The sequence below is a fragment of the Lepidochelys kempii genome, chromosome 3, assembly GCF_965140285.1.
Source record: "Lepidochelys kempii isolate rLepKem1 chromosome 3, rLepKem1.hap1, whole genome shotgun sequence".
NCBI lineage: Eukaryota > Metazoa > Chordata > Testudines > Cheloniidae > Lepidochelys > Lepidochelys kempii.
The window spans coordinates 182,087,090-182,106,940 of record NC_136382.1 but is presented as its reverse complement, the minus strand read 5'-3'; the positions used below and the strand labels follow the sequence as shown (position 1 = coordinate 182,106,940).

General features: G+C 42.7%; 1 protein-coding gene across 25 annotated transcripts in view; it reads right to left on the bottom strand.

The window, feature by feature from the left end:
• Positions 1-18,990, bottom strand: part of NRXN1 (neurexin 1) — a 1,265,182-nt gene extending 1,246,192 nt beyond the window's left edge. For 16 of the 25 annotated variants that reach the window (XM_073339188.2, XM_078852299.1, XM_078852306.1 and 13 more), the window contains exons 1-2: positions 18,864-18,969; positions 12,527-14,071 (exon numbers count right to left, since the gene is read on the bottom strand). In XM_073339188.2, coding sequence (XP_073195289.1) covers positions 12,527-13,265 — 739 coding nt within the window. In that variant the 5' untranslated portion in view covers positions 13,266-14,071; positions 18,864-18,969. Of the gene's footprint in view, positions 1-12,526; positions 14,072-15,276; positions 15,725-18,863 lie in introns of those variants that run through there. The other 9 variants (XM_078852309.1, XM_078852310.1, XM_078852311.1 and 6 more) reach the window with 4 other exon arrangements.
• Between the last annotated feature and the right edge of the window lie 861 nt (positions 18,991-19,851).

Sequence of the window (19,851 nt, the reverse complement as noted above, 5' to 3'; positions counted from 1 at the left end):
GTTTTGAAGTGTGACTGCATATTGTAGATTTACTCATAATCCTTTGTAAGAGTTTTAATCATGAGCTGTTATTTAATGGATATGCAACATGACATTCTTTTTTACAGACTCCAGTACTACCTGAAACCATAGAATGGGAACTAGATGCTGGTATAAGGGTGGATATTTTTAAAAGGCAGATAGACACATGAAGAAAAACCACTGCACAATAACCAATTATTGAACATTTAAAACTTTATTTATGAATGGATTTGTGTTAATGGCATGGTGAAATCTACATTGTGGCCTATAAAATTTTCAATTACTGAAAAAAAGTCATTGTTGAGTTACAGCAGTGTGAAAAAGAAACAGACTGGAACAGTATTTTTTATCTGTATAACTTTGAAACTGATGCAGGGATTCCCTCTTTCATTTTTGAACTCTGCAATGAAAACTGAAATTAAAAAAAACCCCAAACACTGCTTCTGCTCATTGCTTCTCCTAATGGCCTCACTGGCATAGAGGCAGAGAGATAAGCAGGGGGCTACATACCCAACTTTCCTCCATTCCCCTCCCATGACACTCGAGGCCAGCAGGAGTGGGGGAATGGGCAGAGTTTTGGTTCTGCATCCACCCAATGCAGCAATTAGCACACAGGGGTAGTAATCAGCATGGGCCAAGAAAGAAAAGAATTAGTCATGCTCTGTCCCTGGGGCGATCGTGGGACAGCACAGCTATGTACCACCCCTTAAATAAGACAGGTTGCGTAGTCCTTAATTATTTTTGTCTGTAGTGACATAAGATCTGTTTGTACAGAATTATAATCTTCAGTAAACATTATGAACAAAAGAAAATAATTATTTTCTGAATCAGGCTGATACCTTATTATATTCTACATTGTATCTCTGAGAAAATCTGTATATAGCAATTTAATGATACTACAATATAAGAAGTGCTAGTTTCTCCCTACCTGCAGGAAACCCTATAGGAAACTTAAAATTAGGTGTTCACAAAGCATCATCTCCTTGAGCAACAGAGGAATTTGTGGGTCTGCAGAAGAGGCAGTGGGCATGGCCATCTAAACAGAAATTACATGAGATCTGCAGCTTTCAGGGCATCCAGGTGGAAGCCTAACACCACAGAACTGCTCCCATGATACCCTCCCCAAGCAGCCTCACTGTGTCAGGTGGCACACTGCTATTTGCTTCTAGGTTGTGCCAGTGTCTTAATCATCCTCACCCCTCTCTAGTCCAATGAAGAAAGATGGCAAACTTTAGAGGAGCCGATGACAACAGAGTCAGCATTAACACTCTTGAGATTTTCCAGAGCAAATTCCACTGGTTTTCCAGGGAATTATGCCATGTAGAGCAGCTTTTCCCTTTTCTGACCTCATCTTCCCAAGCACACCTCCGGACAACCCCAAGTCCCAAATGCATGGTGTTTATGCACAGAGGCATTTGTAGTCTTGAAAGAAGATGCTATATTCCTCCCCACTTTCCCCTCCTCCTCTTGTGCCCATACTTTCCAGGTTAATAACTTAATCTTGCAAACACTTACATAGGTAAAGTTTCATTCATATGCAGAAGTATTCACAGCATTAGGCCCTTAGCTTGTATTAAAGCGGTTTTCATTGTCTCTGCATGATTCAGAGGCTGGGATGATGACTCCTCTCTATGATATAAAATGCTCTTTGAAGTGTGCTACTTATTGTCTTATTTGCATCAATTAGGACTTGATTCTGCCAACTTTATGCATACTGAATCAGTGCCTTTACTGTACAAGACTGGAACTGCCCAGGGTAAACCACTACTCAGCAAATACTTACACATGTGTGCTAAGTTTATTTAGGTGAGTATTTTCACTGCAGTCACATGCTTAAAGTTAAGCACATGCATAAGTGTTTGCAGGATCAAGGACTCAGTTTTGAGAGAATTAGAATATTAGTATACAGGACCTTATCTTGTATCCCTGATTCATCTGATTATCTCTACACACATAAATAAAGATTTGCAGGCTATAGCTGATAATAAGTACTTAGGACTTATTTATTTATTTGTAAGATCCCTGAATTGCAAAGCTTATCCCCATTTTTATGGAACATACAGTATGCTTGCCTCAATATACTTTAATTTTTTAAGAATGAAAATATTCAAGGAGATTTCTGCTAAATAAATATCATTTTTTATAAACACGTAAAATACATAAGACAAACTGCAAGGCAGAGTCAAGATGCACCTGAAATTAAGAAATTATTCTGAAACTTTGGAACTGCTGTATATATCTCCAGTTGCATAGTGTAATGTCAAACACTTCCTTAATGGCTGTACATGTATTCTTAACTACAGAGAGACTTTAGAAGAATAACAGGAACCTAGCATTTATGCTTTTAAGTAAAATTAGGTCAAAATTAACAGGGTAGTGCTTTTCATAAAATCTCATGCAATGGGCCACAGAGTAAGCACAGGTCTGATTTGGGTTACAGCATAATATAGTTAAGCATAATATACAAAATTCACAATCGATGATGAGCAACAATGGCCATGTTGCTTCTATTGGATACAAGTCCATATCAAATTAGACCTGTATTATCACCAGTATAAAAATCTCACTTCTGGTAAAGCACCTATTTTCCAGTAAACTACTGAGTCCTTTAAATTTAAAACAAAATTACTCACACAACTTTTCAGTTTATGCAATGGTTTGTAAGCATGATTTTTAAAATAATATTAACATTTTAAAATACTTGAATCTATGAAAAGACCTTCTCTCTATAGAGTTTCCAGATGAATACTACAACTACAATCAGAATCAGCAGTTTACTTATTTCACCCCAGACCTCCTCTTCTTTCGTGTCCCCAGTTGAATATTATGTTCAGAATCAACAGGTTACTGGGTTTGCCATAATTCTAAACATGAGTCAATGGGACTTCAAATTTACTTTAATGGAAGTTGAGGATTCTCAGCTCCTTGCAGGATTGCACCCTATCTAATATCTACCAGGACTACTGAATTCACTGCTTACTGGAGTCTAACTCAATGGCTCAAGGAACAAGGCATGGCTAAAGTAACACAGGACAATCACAGTGATCTAAAACACTAGTATCTAAACCTCTCTTTATCGTAAAATACCAGCTTATTGCCTTCATACAAGCCAAACTAGATTAGCTGAATATGTTTGGTGTAACTCAAGAATGCAAGAATTTCTCTGTATGTTTACTACTGATTGATTGATGGCTCTCTCTCTCTCTCATGGTTAACTGTACAGTAAAATAATACATGAATAGGAAGGATCTAGCTAAATAAAAGTTGTTATTGATAAACAGTAATAGGAGTCCTTGCAACAAAGCCGGTTGCCAACTGTGCCCACATATCTATTCAGGGGACACCATCACAGGGCCTAATAATATCAGCCACACTATCAGAGGCTCGTTCACCTGCACATCCACCAATGTGATATATGCCATCATGTGCCAGCAATGCCCCTCTGCCATGTACATTGGTCAAACTGGACAGTCTCTATGTAAAAGAGTAAATGGACACAAATCAGATGTCAAGAATTATAACATTCATAAACCAGTCAGAGAACACTTCAATTTCTCTGGTCACGTGATTACAGACATGAAAGTCGCTGTTTTACAACAAAAAAACTTCAAATCCAGACTCCAGCGAGAAACTCCTGAATTGGAATTCATTTGCAAATTGGATACAATTAACTTAGGCTTGAATAGAGACTGGGAGTGGCTTAGTCATTATGCAAGATAGCCTATTTCCCCTTTTTTTTTCCTCCCCCCCCCGCCCCCCAGACGTTCTTGTTAAACCCTGGATTTGTGCTGGAAATGGCCCACCTTGATTATCATACACAATGTAAGGAGAGTGGTCACTTTGGATAAGCTATTACCAGCAGGAGAGAGAGTTTGTGTGTGTGTGGGGGAGGGGGGGGGGTGAGAAAACCTGGATTTGTGCTGGAAATGGCCCACCTTGATTATCATACACATTGTAAGGAGAGTGATCACTTTAGATAAGCTATTACCAGCAGGAGAGTGGGGTGGGAGGAGGTATTTTTTCATGCTGTTTGTGTGTATGTAATAAGATCTTCTACACTTTCCACACTATGCATCCGATGAAGTGAGCTGTAGCTCATGAAAGCTCATGCTCAAATAAATTGGTTAGTCTCTAAGGTGCCACAAGTACTCCTTTTCTTTTTGCGAATACAGACTAACACGGCTGTTACTCTGAAAAAAATTAATAGAGACACTAGAGGTTATTTTTTTTTAAATTCCAACTGTTAATCAGAAACTAATAAAGGTTCTGATTCTACATTAGGATCCCCTCGCATGGATTCCCTGTGCCAGTGTGGAGACCCACTGAAATCAATGGATCTCTATATGGGTACAGAGCTGCATGCTAGCAGATCCTGGGACAGTATCAGGGTCAAAGAGAATGAAATTTCACCACATAAAACAAAGGAGCACAGCACAGAGCAGAGGTCGGCAAACTACGTCCCGTGGGCCACATCTGGTCCAGCCGCCCGCCCGTCCTGCCTGGCCCCTGAGCTCCTGGCCCGGGAGGCTCGCCCCCGGCCCCTCCCACACTGTCCCCCCTCCCCCGCAGGCACGGCACCACGTGGGCAGCGCTCTGGATGGCGGGGCTGCACGCTCCTGCAGGGCATCGCGGCAGCGTGTCTGGCTCTGGTCGGGCAGCGCGGCTGCCAGATATGCTGCTCTGAGCGGCATGGTGAGGGGGCGGGGAGTGGGGGGAAGGGTTGGATAAGGGGGAGGGGGTCTCGGGGGGCAATCATGGGACAGGGAGCAGTTGGATGGGGCAGAGGTTCGGGAGGGGGTCAGAGGACGGGGAACAGGGGGGTTGGATAGGGCGTGGGAGTCCCGGGGGGCATGTCAGGGGGCGTGGGGGGTGGATAGGGGTCGGGGCAGTCAGGGGACAGGGGGGGTTGGATAGGGTGTGGGGTCCTGGGGGGCGGTTAGGGACGATCAGGGGATAAGAAGTGGGGTGGGGGATTCTGAGGGGGGCTGTTTGGGGAGACACAGCCTTCCCTACCCGGCCCTCCATACAGTTTTGGAACCTCAATGTGGCCCTCAAGCCAAAAAGTTTGCCTACCCCTGCATAGAGAGTATGCTATAAATGCCACTGGGAGTCTGGGTTCTCCTCTGTGCTCTTAACACTGACTATTAGGTCCTCATTGATGCACAGGGCAAGCATAGAGCACAGTAATTTTGGAGAGGTTGGCAGGTGGGGAGTGTAAAAGCAGTGAGGAAAACCGGATTGGCCAACTGTGACCTGGGTCTCCCCTGCCTATTAGCTCACATCTAGTATTCCACATATTCCAGCCTACCTAGTGGAAGAGATGCTACGCACAGTAGAGCAACATGCTGGATGGTGAGTTTAATACAGATGGTGGGGATGAGGAGCAACTGGAGAGAAAACTGATGAGAGCTGGCTATGTGGAATGAAAATGTTGCAGGATGTTAGAGTGCACTGCAAACCTTTGATTTCACAGAGGGGGGGTTAACAATATAAGGTCTAATCCTTCAAAGGCTGAAGATCAGACAGAAAATCCCCACTGTTCCTGTGAGGTGGGTAGTTGGGTATCATTAGCCTTATCTTACAGATGGGGAAATTAAAACCAAAGAGTTGATGCAGCTTGCCCAGTACTACACAGCTTGCCCAGTATACTACACTACACCAAGGCTGGCTCAAAATCTTGTGCTCTGCCCTACTATGCTCATATTAGCTACTGACTTTTTGTGTATGTTGGTTATAATGGGTACACCTGTGGCCAAGAGAATGGTTCGGACATTAATTTGAACTCACAAGAAAGTACTGCTTTCTAGCCTGACAAAACTGAACTTAAACTTCTGCAAGTTTGAATGCTGCACATTGCGATGTTGGTCCAGAAAAGCGCTATCTATGCTCTGAGATACCATGAATGGAACATAGGGAAGGAATCAGTGGAGAAAGGATCAAACTTGGTGGGAAGAACCAAAACTATTTTATTCAAGGGGTAATATTAAAACTTAGCTTCCAGTTCAGTGTAATAAATAAACAAATAGCATCTAAGTGTTTTAAGAGAAAAAAAAGATACTCTGGATTCTGTCTGGCAGTTTTTTCTTTATTATGGTGGCACTGGCAGCAACAGAAAAGTTATGGGTCTGTCACATTTCTAGCATAAACCCCATTTCTGAAAGGCTTATAACTCAGTCATCTTAATTAGCCCTCACCTTCAGTTTTGCACACAAATTCTCAGTGTACCCTTCACAATCCAGTAAAATCAAATTTCATAAATCAGCTTATACAGTTTTCACTTAGAATGTAGCAGAAGAGAGAAAATGCTTTTCTACACCCTGGAATGTTTTTGTGTGTTCCTAGTAAATAACAGCTCACTTTTTAAAAGACAACATATTCAAAGTTTACAGGGCCCTGATCCAACTGCCATTGTAGTCCGTTCAGATACTCCCATTGATTTCAATGGTCGTTGGATCAGGACCTTTATTTTAAAGTTATTACCAGGCACTTTTGTTATATATACAAAAATAAGCTAAAAGACCTAAATGTACCAAATACTAAAGTTAGCCTTTAATGACATCACAACAGCTATTTTTAATCAGCAGTTGTTACATATGTTGACAATTAACTAATCTATTATATAACTGGGGACTTCTGAATAACCAGCCTAATAAAACCACTAGGATTGAAATTTCTTGCCATATTCTTCTAGAACCTTACTTCTCCATAGGTTTGCAATATGGACTCTCGAGTGAAATATCACATGCACTGGGGAGGGGAACATCTGCCCCACAATATAAAAAATATTGATTTTGAGGTACTAAGATTCATGCTATACAGTAAGGGGTCCTTTTTGAAGAATTACAATGCACAATTAGCAATGTGCAACAAGCAACCCTCTTACAAGATGATATAAAACAGCCTGTCAGTTTCTCGTAACCAATGACACAATATTTGAATTGCTGTGATGTTACATGAGGAACACACTGAAATCAATATCTTACTATATAAAATCCTGGCAAACAAACTAATGCATCAAATTGCATTTACAAAAACATGCAAAATCATAGCTTAAAATGGTATCATAATAGATCTATTTACATACTACTGAGTGCAAAGGATCCACTGTTTTCAATTCTAATTAAAAGGGCTTGTGGGACTATTTTCCTAAATGTTTATTTTGTAAAAATGTTTTTATTGTAATTACAAAAAGGAAACTATTTTAAAACATTAAAAGGTGTTGATTTAAAGTAAATTCCAAGCTTCCTATAAAGCTATCCTTAACTCAGTCAGCTGTGGATCTCTATAGCACATGCTGCACTCATCTCACATGCAGAACACCCTGGTTGCCATTGACAGTGATGGGGATTCCACAGGCGGAACAAGTACAGATAATGTAACAGAGATGCATACTGAAGATAAGGGATCTGAAGGAGGAAGGAGGAAAATTTTGCCCATGCTAAATGTTATAGTCATATGCTGTGTTTTTCAGAGACCACAATATTACCTAAGAGTTCAATGAGGATGCAACGAAGGTGTCTATGAATCCCTTCAATGTAAAACTGAGGGCTCTCAAAAGACTATGGAACAGCTTTGCAGGCAAACATGCACCTTGCAAAGGTTATTAATACCAACATGTTTTTCATATTATGCTCAAAAGCAAGGCATGACAGGAGTGAAATTAGAACATGAGGGATTTCAGATGGGGACTTGGAATAGTAAATTACTTTAAAAACAGGGCCAGTATGGAGAAGCAAATATAAACACAGACTGGTAAAATATTTATTTTACCACAGAAACAAAAATATCTAAAGGCTGGCTAGTTTGAGCCATATGGGCTTGAATCACTGAAAAATCACCTCCATAGATGACAATCCACAGCTGGAATCAACTGCTGAAGATTTAATCATGAGGAGTCCCTTCCTATGAATGGCTACATGGTTATTCCTTATTCTTTCCCTTAACAGAAAACCAAGAGGACAGTCAAAATTAAAAACGAATGAATATTAACAGAAAATAATTTTTAATACAAAGGATAATTATGTTTGGAACTCACCACATCAGGATATGACTGAGACAAAAGCATTAGCAATATTCAAAAAAAGAAGACATATATATGAAGATCACACTAGTAATTAAATAACTAAAAAAGTATGAGGGTATAAACATTTTCTGGGGTGACCAGGAAATTTCTGCCAATGCAAAGTATTTAGGTGCATTATGTGTTTGTTTTATTTCATCCTTCTTCAGTAGCATCTGGCATAGGCTACTGTCAGAGACAGAATACTGAACTAAATGATACATTGGACTGTTCTGGCTTTGCATATATATTTAAATAAAATTCCTGTTTTGCTAGAATGATTCAATATTTTAAAAAGTTTTCTTATTTCTAGGTTATGAATTTCCAAAATAAGGAGCAAAATAGGAAAGAGGGATGAAAGTTCTTGAACATAAATTCTCTTTCCTCTGTAGCTGTCCAGGATCCTAATTCACTTTACCAAAAATCAGATTTTAAAGACCAGTCTTTCTGATGAATAGTTTTCCCCATCCCAGAACTAAAATGCACCAATTTTTCTTGATGCAAACCTGCATACTGTTAGTATTGAATAGAATCACTATAATAATTTTTACCCTGAGTCATATCCCTCAGATAAACTTTTTATACTAACTTTTCACATTGTTCTTTGTGCCAAGTCACTTCCATGATGTAAAATAAAATTTCCCTTGCCTATTTCAATAGCAAATTACATCCCAAACTAATAATTTTGGTGTTATGAATATGAAATGCAATAAGAGCAAAAATTAATGTCAAGTACACTTATGGTACTACTGACTCCATGTTTTCATTTTGGAAGCTTTGCAGTATTTGGGGACATGATGAAGTGCTCCACAATAGTATTTTTTTTGAGTGTAGAGCCATAAATATTACTAATCATGATAAGGCAATATAAGAAAGCTAATCCATATTGAAAATATCCATAAACATGTGGAATAATATGCCACAAAGTTTCTAAGGCTATAACTGAGGGTTACAGATAATATTGGGCCAACTTTAAAAAGTATGGAGGATTGGGTCAGTTCAGATAAATGTCTGGAAGTTTGAATGCCTTTCTAACCTTTGGGCCCAATACCATCTATACTTAGGCAAAATGCCTGTCCTTTTGTTCTTACTTGGCCCAAAACTCTTACTGACTGAGGTCTTGAGTCTGTAACCTTGACTCCCATGAGTAATCTTTACTCAAGCAAGTAATTCAATTGAATCCAGTGTATCTAATTTTCCTCTCACTTACAAACTGTTGTAACTCAATTGACTTAAATGAAGCTACTCCTGAACTACACCAGCAAGAGATAGAGGAGTCAAACCCAAAGGGAATACTTATTTGACTAAAGATTTCTCACACAAATAAGGCTTTGTGAAATTTGGTACTTATATGGGAGTTTTGCCTCAGTAAAGGCTAAGAAATGGGATTTACAAAAGTGCCTAATACCCAGATCTTCAAAGGTATTTAGGCACTTAACTCCCAATGGACCTATTCAAAGTCAGTTTTTTTCTTAAAGTTCTTAAACTTCATAAGTGCTATTGAAAATCCGATCCTAAGGACTGAAGGGATGGTATCATCTCAATTATCAAGACCTCTCAAATCTGCAAAATAGCAGTGGAAATTTCGAAAGAGTTATGTTACTATTGTTTTCCTATGGCCTAGAAATATCTCACTGTATTTTAGAACTCTGGCCTGAGCCAGAATACAAAGGTGCAGAGGTATACAAAATAACAAATAATGAAAAATAAATTTACTGAACTTTTTTCCTCTTCAGGAAAAAAATGCAACTGGACCTGTTTGGTTCCAGTTTCAGATAAAAGAGTAAGGCCGAAGGAGATGAGAAGAGGGTGTACTATCCCTAGTCAAAAAAACATGAAAATGTAGAACCGAAGTAAAGATATCCATCTAGATTACTCCATTCCAAGTACCAATTCTGCATTCCTAGATTACCCCTTTGGGAAACTCACATGCACAAGAAATGCCAGATCTGACCCTTAATAAAGTTATTGGGTAATAGAATAAGTTATTGCTATAATTGCCATGATCATAAAGAATGTAAAGATCAATAGCAGGGATTTGAATGCACAGTGGTATCACCTTCTCCCTCTTCATTTTCTGTGCCATCTAATTTCTCATAAGAAAAACAAGGTAATTACATAGTAGTTCAAATCTTTGAAAGTGGATACAAACAGCCACTATTTCCTTCCTCAAAAGCTGACAGGTTTGCTTCTGAATGGTTAATTAACAAATAAAAATGATACACCCACTCCTGTCCCACTGATGTAAATGAGACTTTGGCCCTTTATTTCAATGGAAGCAGGATTAGGTTCTATATAATTATTCAGTACTGAGCACATATGTATTATGCTAAAATTATATTTCTTCTGAGTATTTTATAAGGCTTCTTAGAGATTACAAAACATAATGTGTAAAATACTAGCCCCTTTGAAGTCAATGGCAGAACTCCCATTGACCTCAGTGGGGCCACGATTTCACCCAAATGTTGGGCTTCAAAATGTTATTTACTACATAGTTTCCCTATTATATCTGTTAATCAGACATTTTGCAATACATATGGTTTCTTATTTGTTTCTAATATTAATAGAGTAATATGGTTTGCCTTTAAAAATACCTGCCATCATTTCATTTTACTTCCCTAACTTAAAGAAGAGATTTTTCACTTTCTGTTGATTCTACATGTAATTGTTTTATCTATATTAATATTTCAATAAACTGCTTTGAGGTGTTAAGAGCAATGTGTGCCCAAATAATTCGTTTTTATAGAGTATTCTCATCTATTAATCTTACAACAATCTGTAATTGCCATTGTTGCAGTAACCAAACTGTAATACTTGATCATTTTCTCCATGATTTATAACAGGACCTAACTTACAGAAACAAGGAAATCTCAATATTTCACACATGCCTAGTGGTATCTGGTACCACATACACAAAAAATATGAACATTATTTAGATCAGTATAGAAGACGTTCTCATCCTACAGTGTCTTGAATTATGTGCGAGTGATGGTTCAAGTTTGTTACACTGTGAAACTATCCTTTATTGTTCTTTCATTGTAATGATATTTACAAATGTAAAAAGACTTGAATTTTTTTCCCAAACAAATGGCAGAACGGAGATAAATAGCTGACAAAGTAAACAGGATGCAGAATGACTGTATATATAAGTACTGACACTAAGGACAGAAGGTGTTACATAATAAAGATCACCCACAAATAACGTTTTCTTCTTTTCTATGGTAAGTTAAATTTGATAAAAATGATAAAGGCAGATTACTCAGCCATAAATCTCATGCAGCTGCTCAATGACCACCTTCATTTGGCATACATCATGCCTATTTTGCCTTCCTTTTATGTTTTTACATTCTAATTTTGATATGAAGTTTTATTATTTCCTTTAATGTATTCTGTCATTTTTCATAGTTCTCATTCACATACCCCTAAATTCTGTTCTAGATACACACACACACATTTTCTGTCATTTTACACAGCTGCAAAGTAGTTGCATGTGAACTAGCAAAATTAAGAATAATGTATTGTTAAAAAGCTCCAGATATGTTTGCAAAATAAACGTTGACGTTGCTTCAAAATCCCCAATAATAATGAACACTGAAGATGAGTCTCATTTCCTAAGTGATTTATTTGTAAGCAAGAAACCAGGGAACATCTCCTTTTCTTAGCTCTCTTACTGGTTATAAATATTCAATTATTTCCGAGCTGTGGGGTAAATATTTTCCACTTCCCTTGTTACCCTCTGTCTATGTGACTGGCATTAGATTTGCTAAACATATTACAATAATGTGCATTCGCCTTGGTGTGAAACTATAAGCCCCTTGTTTAACTTTCTTCATCAGTTAAGGAATTTCACAAATAAATCACTAGTTTACTTCAAGCATGTAGCTGACGCCAATATCAATAAATATACCAGTATGGAGGATGAATAAATTCAGGCCTCTCCTACCCCCAACAAAAAATAAACCCAGATAATTTCTCCACTCTACCCACCAAAAATCAAATAAGGTCCCTACCCAAGTATAATTCTACATTACACACTTCTTAAGAGTAAACTCTGATTGCCCTTTCCCCCACCATGAATACCGCATATTACTCCCTCCCACACCACAAATAACCACTAGGTCATCATCAACAGGAACAACCCTAGTTTACCATGAAGGAGAACCCCAGATTACACCCTGGCTCAAAAAGAATCCCAGATTACACTTTCCTCTCTCCCAATTTTGGAGAAAATAATTGCACCATATTCTGTTACGGAAACACTTGGAGGATGGTTGAGGGAGGACTGAGACATAACAGAGGGGTCAGGGATGAGGTGGGGAGGGAGAAAGTACAGAGCAGAGGGAGAGAGATTCACTTTTATGGAGGAAACACCATGCAGTCTTTATTTGCTACCCTTCCCCTCCATTAAGGGAGCGGTTGGTAGGTCAAGCTAAAGTGAAGTCTTACCTTCACTGCAGTCCTTTCCCCGAAAGCCAGTTTGAGAGCAGTCGCAGACAGCCTGGTCATTGAGCACCGAGCAGATGCCACCGTTGAGGCAAACATCATCCCTGGCGCACAGGCGGCTCTGCTCATCATCCAGCTGCACCTCCTGACTCTCCACAGGTGAGGCCTGTGTATAGTTGACCCTGACATCAGTTATCCAGCCCTTGAAGGGCTCCCGGTCCTTCACCGAGGACAGCGTCAGTTTCAGGGTTGCTGAGCGCAGCTCGGGTGGGAGCCCACCCAAGAAGAGGCCACTGAAGACAGTCATGTCACGCCGTTTGGACTTCACTTCCACCCACTTTGCCTCAGTCTGGTCAATGAGCAGTGTTGTGTTCTTAAAATGGCGGCGGATGACGACAGTGTGCCAGAGGTTGTCATTGACAGATGTGTCAGTCAGCAGAGTGGCAGGCTCAGCACAGAAGATAGAGAAGCTGAGCTGAAGCCTCCCCCCTTGGGTCAAGATCAGCTCCAGGAAGTCACAGAACCCCTCATCGTCAAAATAGAGGACCAACCCACTGGAGCTGCGTGTCTTCATATTGAAGCTCATTTCACTCTCACAGCAGGCATTCCACTTGGGAAAGCGGGTCCATTGGCCTTCAGCCCCTGGGAACTCCAGACCACTGCCAAGCTCAGCCCAGCAGCCCATCAGCAGGGCCAGCCAGAGCAGGAGACAGCCCCCACGCTTGAGGAGCACAGCCCCCATGCTTCGTGGGGTTGGGCAGGGGAGAGGGGGGCGTGGAGGGGGGAGAAGTGGTGGGGGGGCTGGAGCAGACAGGGTAAAATCTTTCCAGTCACTCTCAGACTAGACAGTTGATTCACTCTTATTTCCCCTTTACACTGTGGTTATTATAAATGCCTCCCTGGTATGAGAGGCTCAGGTTGTGAGTGCCCAAGATGCACGTGTGAACTGGGATCCCCTGGAAGGAATGACCCACGTGTTGCGTGGTCAATCTGGCTGAACTGCAAGAGATCTTCAGCAAAAAAGAAGGCACCAATAGGCTTACTCACTGATGAACTTGGTTTCTCAAGAGGTATCTAGGGATGTATGAGTCAGCAGAAATTTTATCAAAAATTTACCCACATTACCAACTTTGGAGTGGGGGGAAAATGTCAAAAAACCTTTCTCCAAGTGGATCCACAAACCCAGCAAGAATGCATCAGTATCCCAATGTGTGTGGACTTCTTTTACATGTTATCCACCAACTGTATTTTCCCAAGCGTTTTTCCTCTCCTTTCTCAGGGAATAAATTACCAATTCCAGAGCTGCCTTCCTAGGACAGATCCTCCTGTCGGATCATGGACTGCCTGCCATGGTGTTATAGCAGCAGAAGCAGACCACAGGACTCATTGCTCATGGTTTCCTGTGCTGCCTCATTCCCAGTGGGGCTGGAATCCAGAAGCTGTCAAGCAGCTCAGTAGCTACTTGACATGCAAAGCGTGACAGCTTCTCTTCTATTCTCCTGCACAAGGCCAAAACTATGATCCAAGGTTTTTGTGGTTTTTTTTAATCTGCAAAGAATTAAAACAAACCAATATCAAATTATATCCTACAAACATTTAAATCACATGACTAATAATTTATCTGAGTTTATGCTTAACTGGAACCATTGTTTAAAGTAGGGAAAAGAAACGTGTAAATACATCTGGAGGTACTGAGAATTTCTGTCTTGTTATATCTTATTATACTTATGCTAAAATAAGCTTTTTGTGCTATTGCCTGTGTAAAGATTGCTACTTACTGTTTCAAACACTGAAACCATTTAGTACCAGATTTCATTTTTGTAGGATTTGTTATGCTCAAAAGGAAAGGACTGTTAAAAGGCATTAATTATTCTTATTGATACCGGAGTTTCCCTTTAACTTAATTCATTTAATAGAATATCTGCATCTGTGACACTATAGGGCAATATTAATGCATGCCATGCCACCTAGCCTGGTTCTGATTATTTCCAGTATGTTTAAGAACATGTAAAGTAGATCAAACTCCCTGCAGGGATCAGCTGGTTTGAATTTATATGGCATTATTTTCACAGGGTGAGGCAGAATTCTAATGGTCTCTTAGAGGTGTTCTGAAAATTTCAAACTATATTTTTCTCTGCCACCTGACCTCTTTTGCTACTAAAATTATCTGTTACGGCAGAGAAAATCCGAATAGCATCAGCTTTGCTGTTGACGTTATGCACAGTTCAGCTAATATCAGATGTTTAATCCCTCTAGGCTAGGCTCCAGTATTTTGCATAGATACCCAATTATCCCTATTTAAGAGGGCACCCCCCCCTTTTTTTTTTAAATGAACAATGTATTTGCCACAATCCAGGCTGTTCCTCCGAAGAGCTCTCTCAAGCCAAAGCATTCCAGGACCGTTAAAAGGAGTGTCCCCCATATTTCTCTCTCTCTCCCTCTCCCCCCCCCCCCAACTCCTATTTATATGTCTCCCGGCAGATACATATTTGCTAATCGGTCCCTCAGCTTTAAGGGCTCTGCCGATGAGCATCCCTCCTCCCCCGCCCACCTCCATTCTGGTTGGGGGCCGGCAGCCGCCAGGCAGAGCGAATTTCAGCTCTACAGCTGGTGCTGATCCTTCCCCATGGCTTTTGGGCGTGTGGCTCCGGAGCACAACCCTGCCCGAGCGGACCTTCCCCGGGGCGCTCACACCCCGCAGCCCCACGCGCCCGGTGTGTGCAGAGCCGCTAAGTGCCCCCACACACACACACCTTACATTTTATTTGCCTCTTCTCAACTTCAACGATGTTTGCTTGTTGCTCCCCAGAGGAACCAGCACCCCAAGGGGAGCAGGGGGACTGGAAACTTCATGGACAGCAGCGACAGCGACTAATCGCCAGTCACCTACTGCGAGCACCACGCAGTGAAGAGCAGGCGGGCACCAGCGAGGCTGTCGCCGGCCTTTGTTATCCCCCTAGTCGGGGCCAGCCGTTGGACGATCAGAGACACTGGGTAGCGCCTGCTGGAAACGTGTCACCCCAGGAGATGGCAACCCCAGGCAAGCCCCAGCCGCCTCCGCCCTGCTCATGCCTGCCCCAGCCCGGGCATGGAGCGTCCGCACACAGCAGCTCAGGGTCCAATTAACGCCCTTTCCTCGTATCCAACATTAATTTATGGTACCGCATTGAGCGGCTGCTCCGCACGTACCGGCCCCGGCGCTCGGGCTTCAGCGCCCGAGGCAGCTCAGCCCTGCCCGGCCTCCTCCGCTCGCCCCGCCCCGCCCCGCCCGGCTCCTCCCCTCCCTGCAGCCGGAGACCGAGAAAAGATTCCCCGACCCACCCCGCTGCTGCCCAAGCCGGACAGAGCCCCGCAGGTCCCACCGCTGCCCGTCTACCGCCACGGCGTCCCCTGCCTCCCTCCCTCCGTCCGCAGCCCCCAGCCCTCCCCCACTCGTGTTCGGAGGGGGGAGGCGTCTGTGTGTGTGCGTGACTGGAGGGTCCGTATGCGTGTGGGGGGCAGTGTGTGTATGTGACTGTGAGTCTGGGGGGTGGGGGAGAACAGTGCGCGTGACTGTGAGCCAGTCTGAGGGATTGGGCGGGGGGGGGGGGGGGGGGAGGGTGTCAGTGTGTGTGACTGTACCGCGGGTCTGTTGGGGTGTCAGTGTGTTTGTGACTGTGGATCTGTGGGGTGTGAGTGTGTGTGTGATCGTGGGTCTGTGTGTGTGGGGGGGGGGGGGCAATGTGTGTGTGTGCGCTGGCGAATCTGTGAGGGTCAGTGTATGTGAGATTGTGGATCATCTGTATGGGGGGGTAAGAAGAAATGTGTATGATTGTTAGGTCAGTGCGTGTGTGAGAGAGAGACAGCAGCAGTGTGTTTTTGTGGGGTCAGTGTGTGTGTGTTTGTGTAGGGGGGTCTGTGTGGGTAAGAGAGGGGATCACTTGGGGGTGTCAGTTTACTATGGTACTTGTATGAAAGCGTCATTGTGTATGGGACATTGTGTGCGAGAAAGAAAAACCGGGTAATTTTGTGTCTGAATGAGACAGATCAGTAGGAGGTTACTATATGTAAGTGAAGGGAACGGGACGAATGTGTGTGTTACTGTATGTGTTTCTGTGTATGTGTGTCTAGGACTCGAAAGGGATGTATGAGCGGAGGAGCCTTGTGTGTGCATGTGACATTGTGATTGTGGGTCCTTGTGCGACTGATGGGGCACTGTTTGTAGATTGGTTTCATATATGTATGAAAGGGACGGGGTGGAGCTTTGTGGGGGTTAGTGGAAGTGGATTAACTGTGTATGGGGGAGTCATTTTTTTTGTTTTGGGGGGTCGTGGTGATGAGTTGTGTGTCTGCATATGTATGGAGGGGAGAAGTGAAGAGTGGGAGAGATTGTGAGCATGTGACACCGTGATAGAGAGAGAGAGGTGTGGGGGGTGGGGATGGGGAGAGGCGCAGGGGTTCACTATAGGGTAATTGTGGTAATTGTGTGTGTGTATGTGTAGCAGGAGGGAGCCAGAAAGGAGGGAGGGAGTAGTGAGTGTAGGGAGGGGATGATTGTGTATGTCAGGTGGGGGCCCAGGAACAGGGGTTCAGGAAGGGGCACAGGTGGGTGATTTTGTGTATGTGGGGGAGCCACATGAATGGGGTTGATTATGTGTGGGAAGGTGTCCTGTGTGTGTGTGGACACCAAGCGAGGTGCATGTCCAGAGGGAGTGTGAAAAAAGCCTGTATATATGTATGTGTGCCCGTGTGTTGAGGGGGAGGAGGGATGTACAGCAGGAGTGCTTCAGTGTGTAGTGTGAACGTGTAGGGAAGGTGGAGATCAGGAGGAGGAGGACGGGGGAAACGACCAGCTGGTGTGTGTGTGTGTGTGTGCGCGCGTGTGCATAGGGAAGGGGTGAGCTGGGAGTGAATGACAGAGCGATGCCTACAGCTGTCAGCTAAGAGCTACAGAGCCAGGGGATCCCACTTGAAGATCTTTTCTGGATGAAATTGATGACTCCGTCTCTCTCTCTGCCTATCTGTCTATGCTGCTTCTCTCTCTCTTTCATACATATACGCACATATCACAACAACAGGGGAAAGAAAGAAAGAAAGAAAGAAAGAAAGAAAGAAAGAAAGAAAGAAAGAAAGAAAGAAAGAAAGAAAGAAAGAAAGAAAGAAAGAAAGAAAGAAAGAAAGAAAGAAAGAAAGAAAGAAAGAACCCTAACTACTTATTTATTATGACTGATACATTTCTTATACTATCGATAAACAGCATAGTCAGTCTGTCTGTCTAGTCATTTTGAAAGCAGGAGAGGCAGCTTTATTATAAAAGAGGGCAAATTATTTAGCATACATGTTCTAAGTGGGCTCTCGGTTACAAGACCTCCCCCCCATAGAAAAAAAATTATAAGGTTAGAATACTGGATACTGTTGCTCATCGGTTAAATAAAATGCTTTCCTGCCTCCCCTTCATAACCATTTTATTCTTAAAAAAATCTGTTTTAGTCACAGATGCCCCAGCTGAGCTTTTTGAAAGGAGACACCCGTAGGTCAATCAATCTTTAATAAATCGCAGGTCAGTATGCATATACAACCCTTGGCGGAATTCCTTATTGTATAAATATCCATACGGTTGTCACTTGGTTCGGGGAAGACCTAGAGAGTTCACAAATTACAGGATGAAATAAAAGGATCTGAAAAACAACCTTGCTTCAGCTAAAGAGAGAAACACTCTAATTCAAAAGCAGTCTTAACAGCATCATTAATCATTTTCTTTCATTTCTACTAATTTCTAGAACCAAATTCTTTCCTAAACGACTGGAATGATCGATTTTGCTACCCGTACAGTCTGCAGTTATATTTATTTTAATATGTGTATGATATAATTTCTTCCCCTCTAAGAACGCAAGCCATCAGCAGGGACCTTAACAGTTTCAAACCTATATAAATGCAACGGGGTGTCCTCCTTTTCTGTCTCCCAAAGAAAAACGTCCCAAAATATCAATGCACTCCCTGCATACGCCCGCTGTTTCTGTCACCGCCGCCCCCCTACAAAATATCTTATTTTCCATTGCCGCTCTGACTTCACACATTTAATCAAAGCAGCAGACACAGAAAAATCGCAGAAGATTGATTTCATTTTTTGAGTCTCCAAACCACTAGTCTGCCTTGCAATTGATCATAAATCACCACATCCAACCTTTAACTTACTACCTCAGTTCCACCATCTCATCTCCTTGCCATCTACCTATTCAAAACGCTGCACGCAAACCAACCAGCCCCTTGTGCATCCGACAGATCCAAGCTCTGTTAAATGGGGGTTTTCCTCCCGAACCTCCTTTCCCCGTATCCCACAAACCAGGAGCCAGCCATTTACCTGCATGGGTTTTCTCTTTAGCTCGTAACAGAGCTCGAAGCATGTGTCGGTCAAAGAGAATTTCCTTAGGTCTTTGAATAAGGCAAGTGCAGTTGCCTTTTCAGCGGCGTCAGGCTGGAGCTTCTATCTCCAGGAGGGAGGGAGGGGAGCAGAAAGGCGGGGACGGTCACATGACGCCTGGTGCTGCCTGTCTGCAAGAGGAAGGAGGAGCTGTGCTCTCTGCAGCATCGTGGACAGCAGCATCTCCCTGCACAGACTCTAGCCAGAGCCATCACATCATTCTGAGCAGAAAGACCTGCACCTTTTCAAACGGGCCAAATGCCTCCCAGGCGTAAACACAGCGGAATCAGGGGAGCTGCGCCAAGATGTGATCCTGTCCCTAGGTGGCTGTAAATTCTTCAGGACTCAGTTTGTATGGTTAGGAGTACAGAACTCTCAGACCAACTTCATAGCCTTTCCACAATAAGCACTGGCTAGCCCCACCCGGTGCTGCAGGGCCTGCCATGCTCCTCCACAGCTCAGCCTCTGTCTGCAGGAGACAAAACTCCCACCCTGTCCCCCCAATTCCACAAAGTTAGCCTTTAGGGAGTTCCAGGACACTGCATTAATCCCCAGCTCTTGCATTCAGGCAGTACCCCACATAGTATCTAGAACCCACAGCATTTTCAGTATCTTAGGTGTGAGTAACAAGGCCAGTGGCCTTTATTCTCATCTCCCATTACGTTTGGGTGGCTGTGGGTGAGTCTGACCTTTCCTTGGATCTTTGGGGAAAGTCTGAGGCCCTTCCCCTATCTCCTTTCTTAGAGGGGCTAGCACTGTAAGACCTGCTGCCTCAAAGCCAGAGGGAATCTTCTGGCAAATGAGCCCCTGGTCCTTTTCCCCTCCTGTAGTAACAATAGTTAACTCACTCTGAGCCTGGTGGAGTGGCAGCACGCTATACATAGACTTTCCCCCAGCTCTGGAAAACCAAAGTGGGGAGGGGTATGGA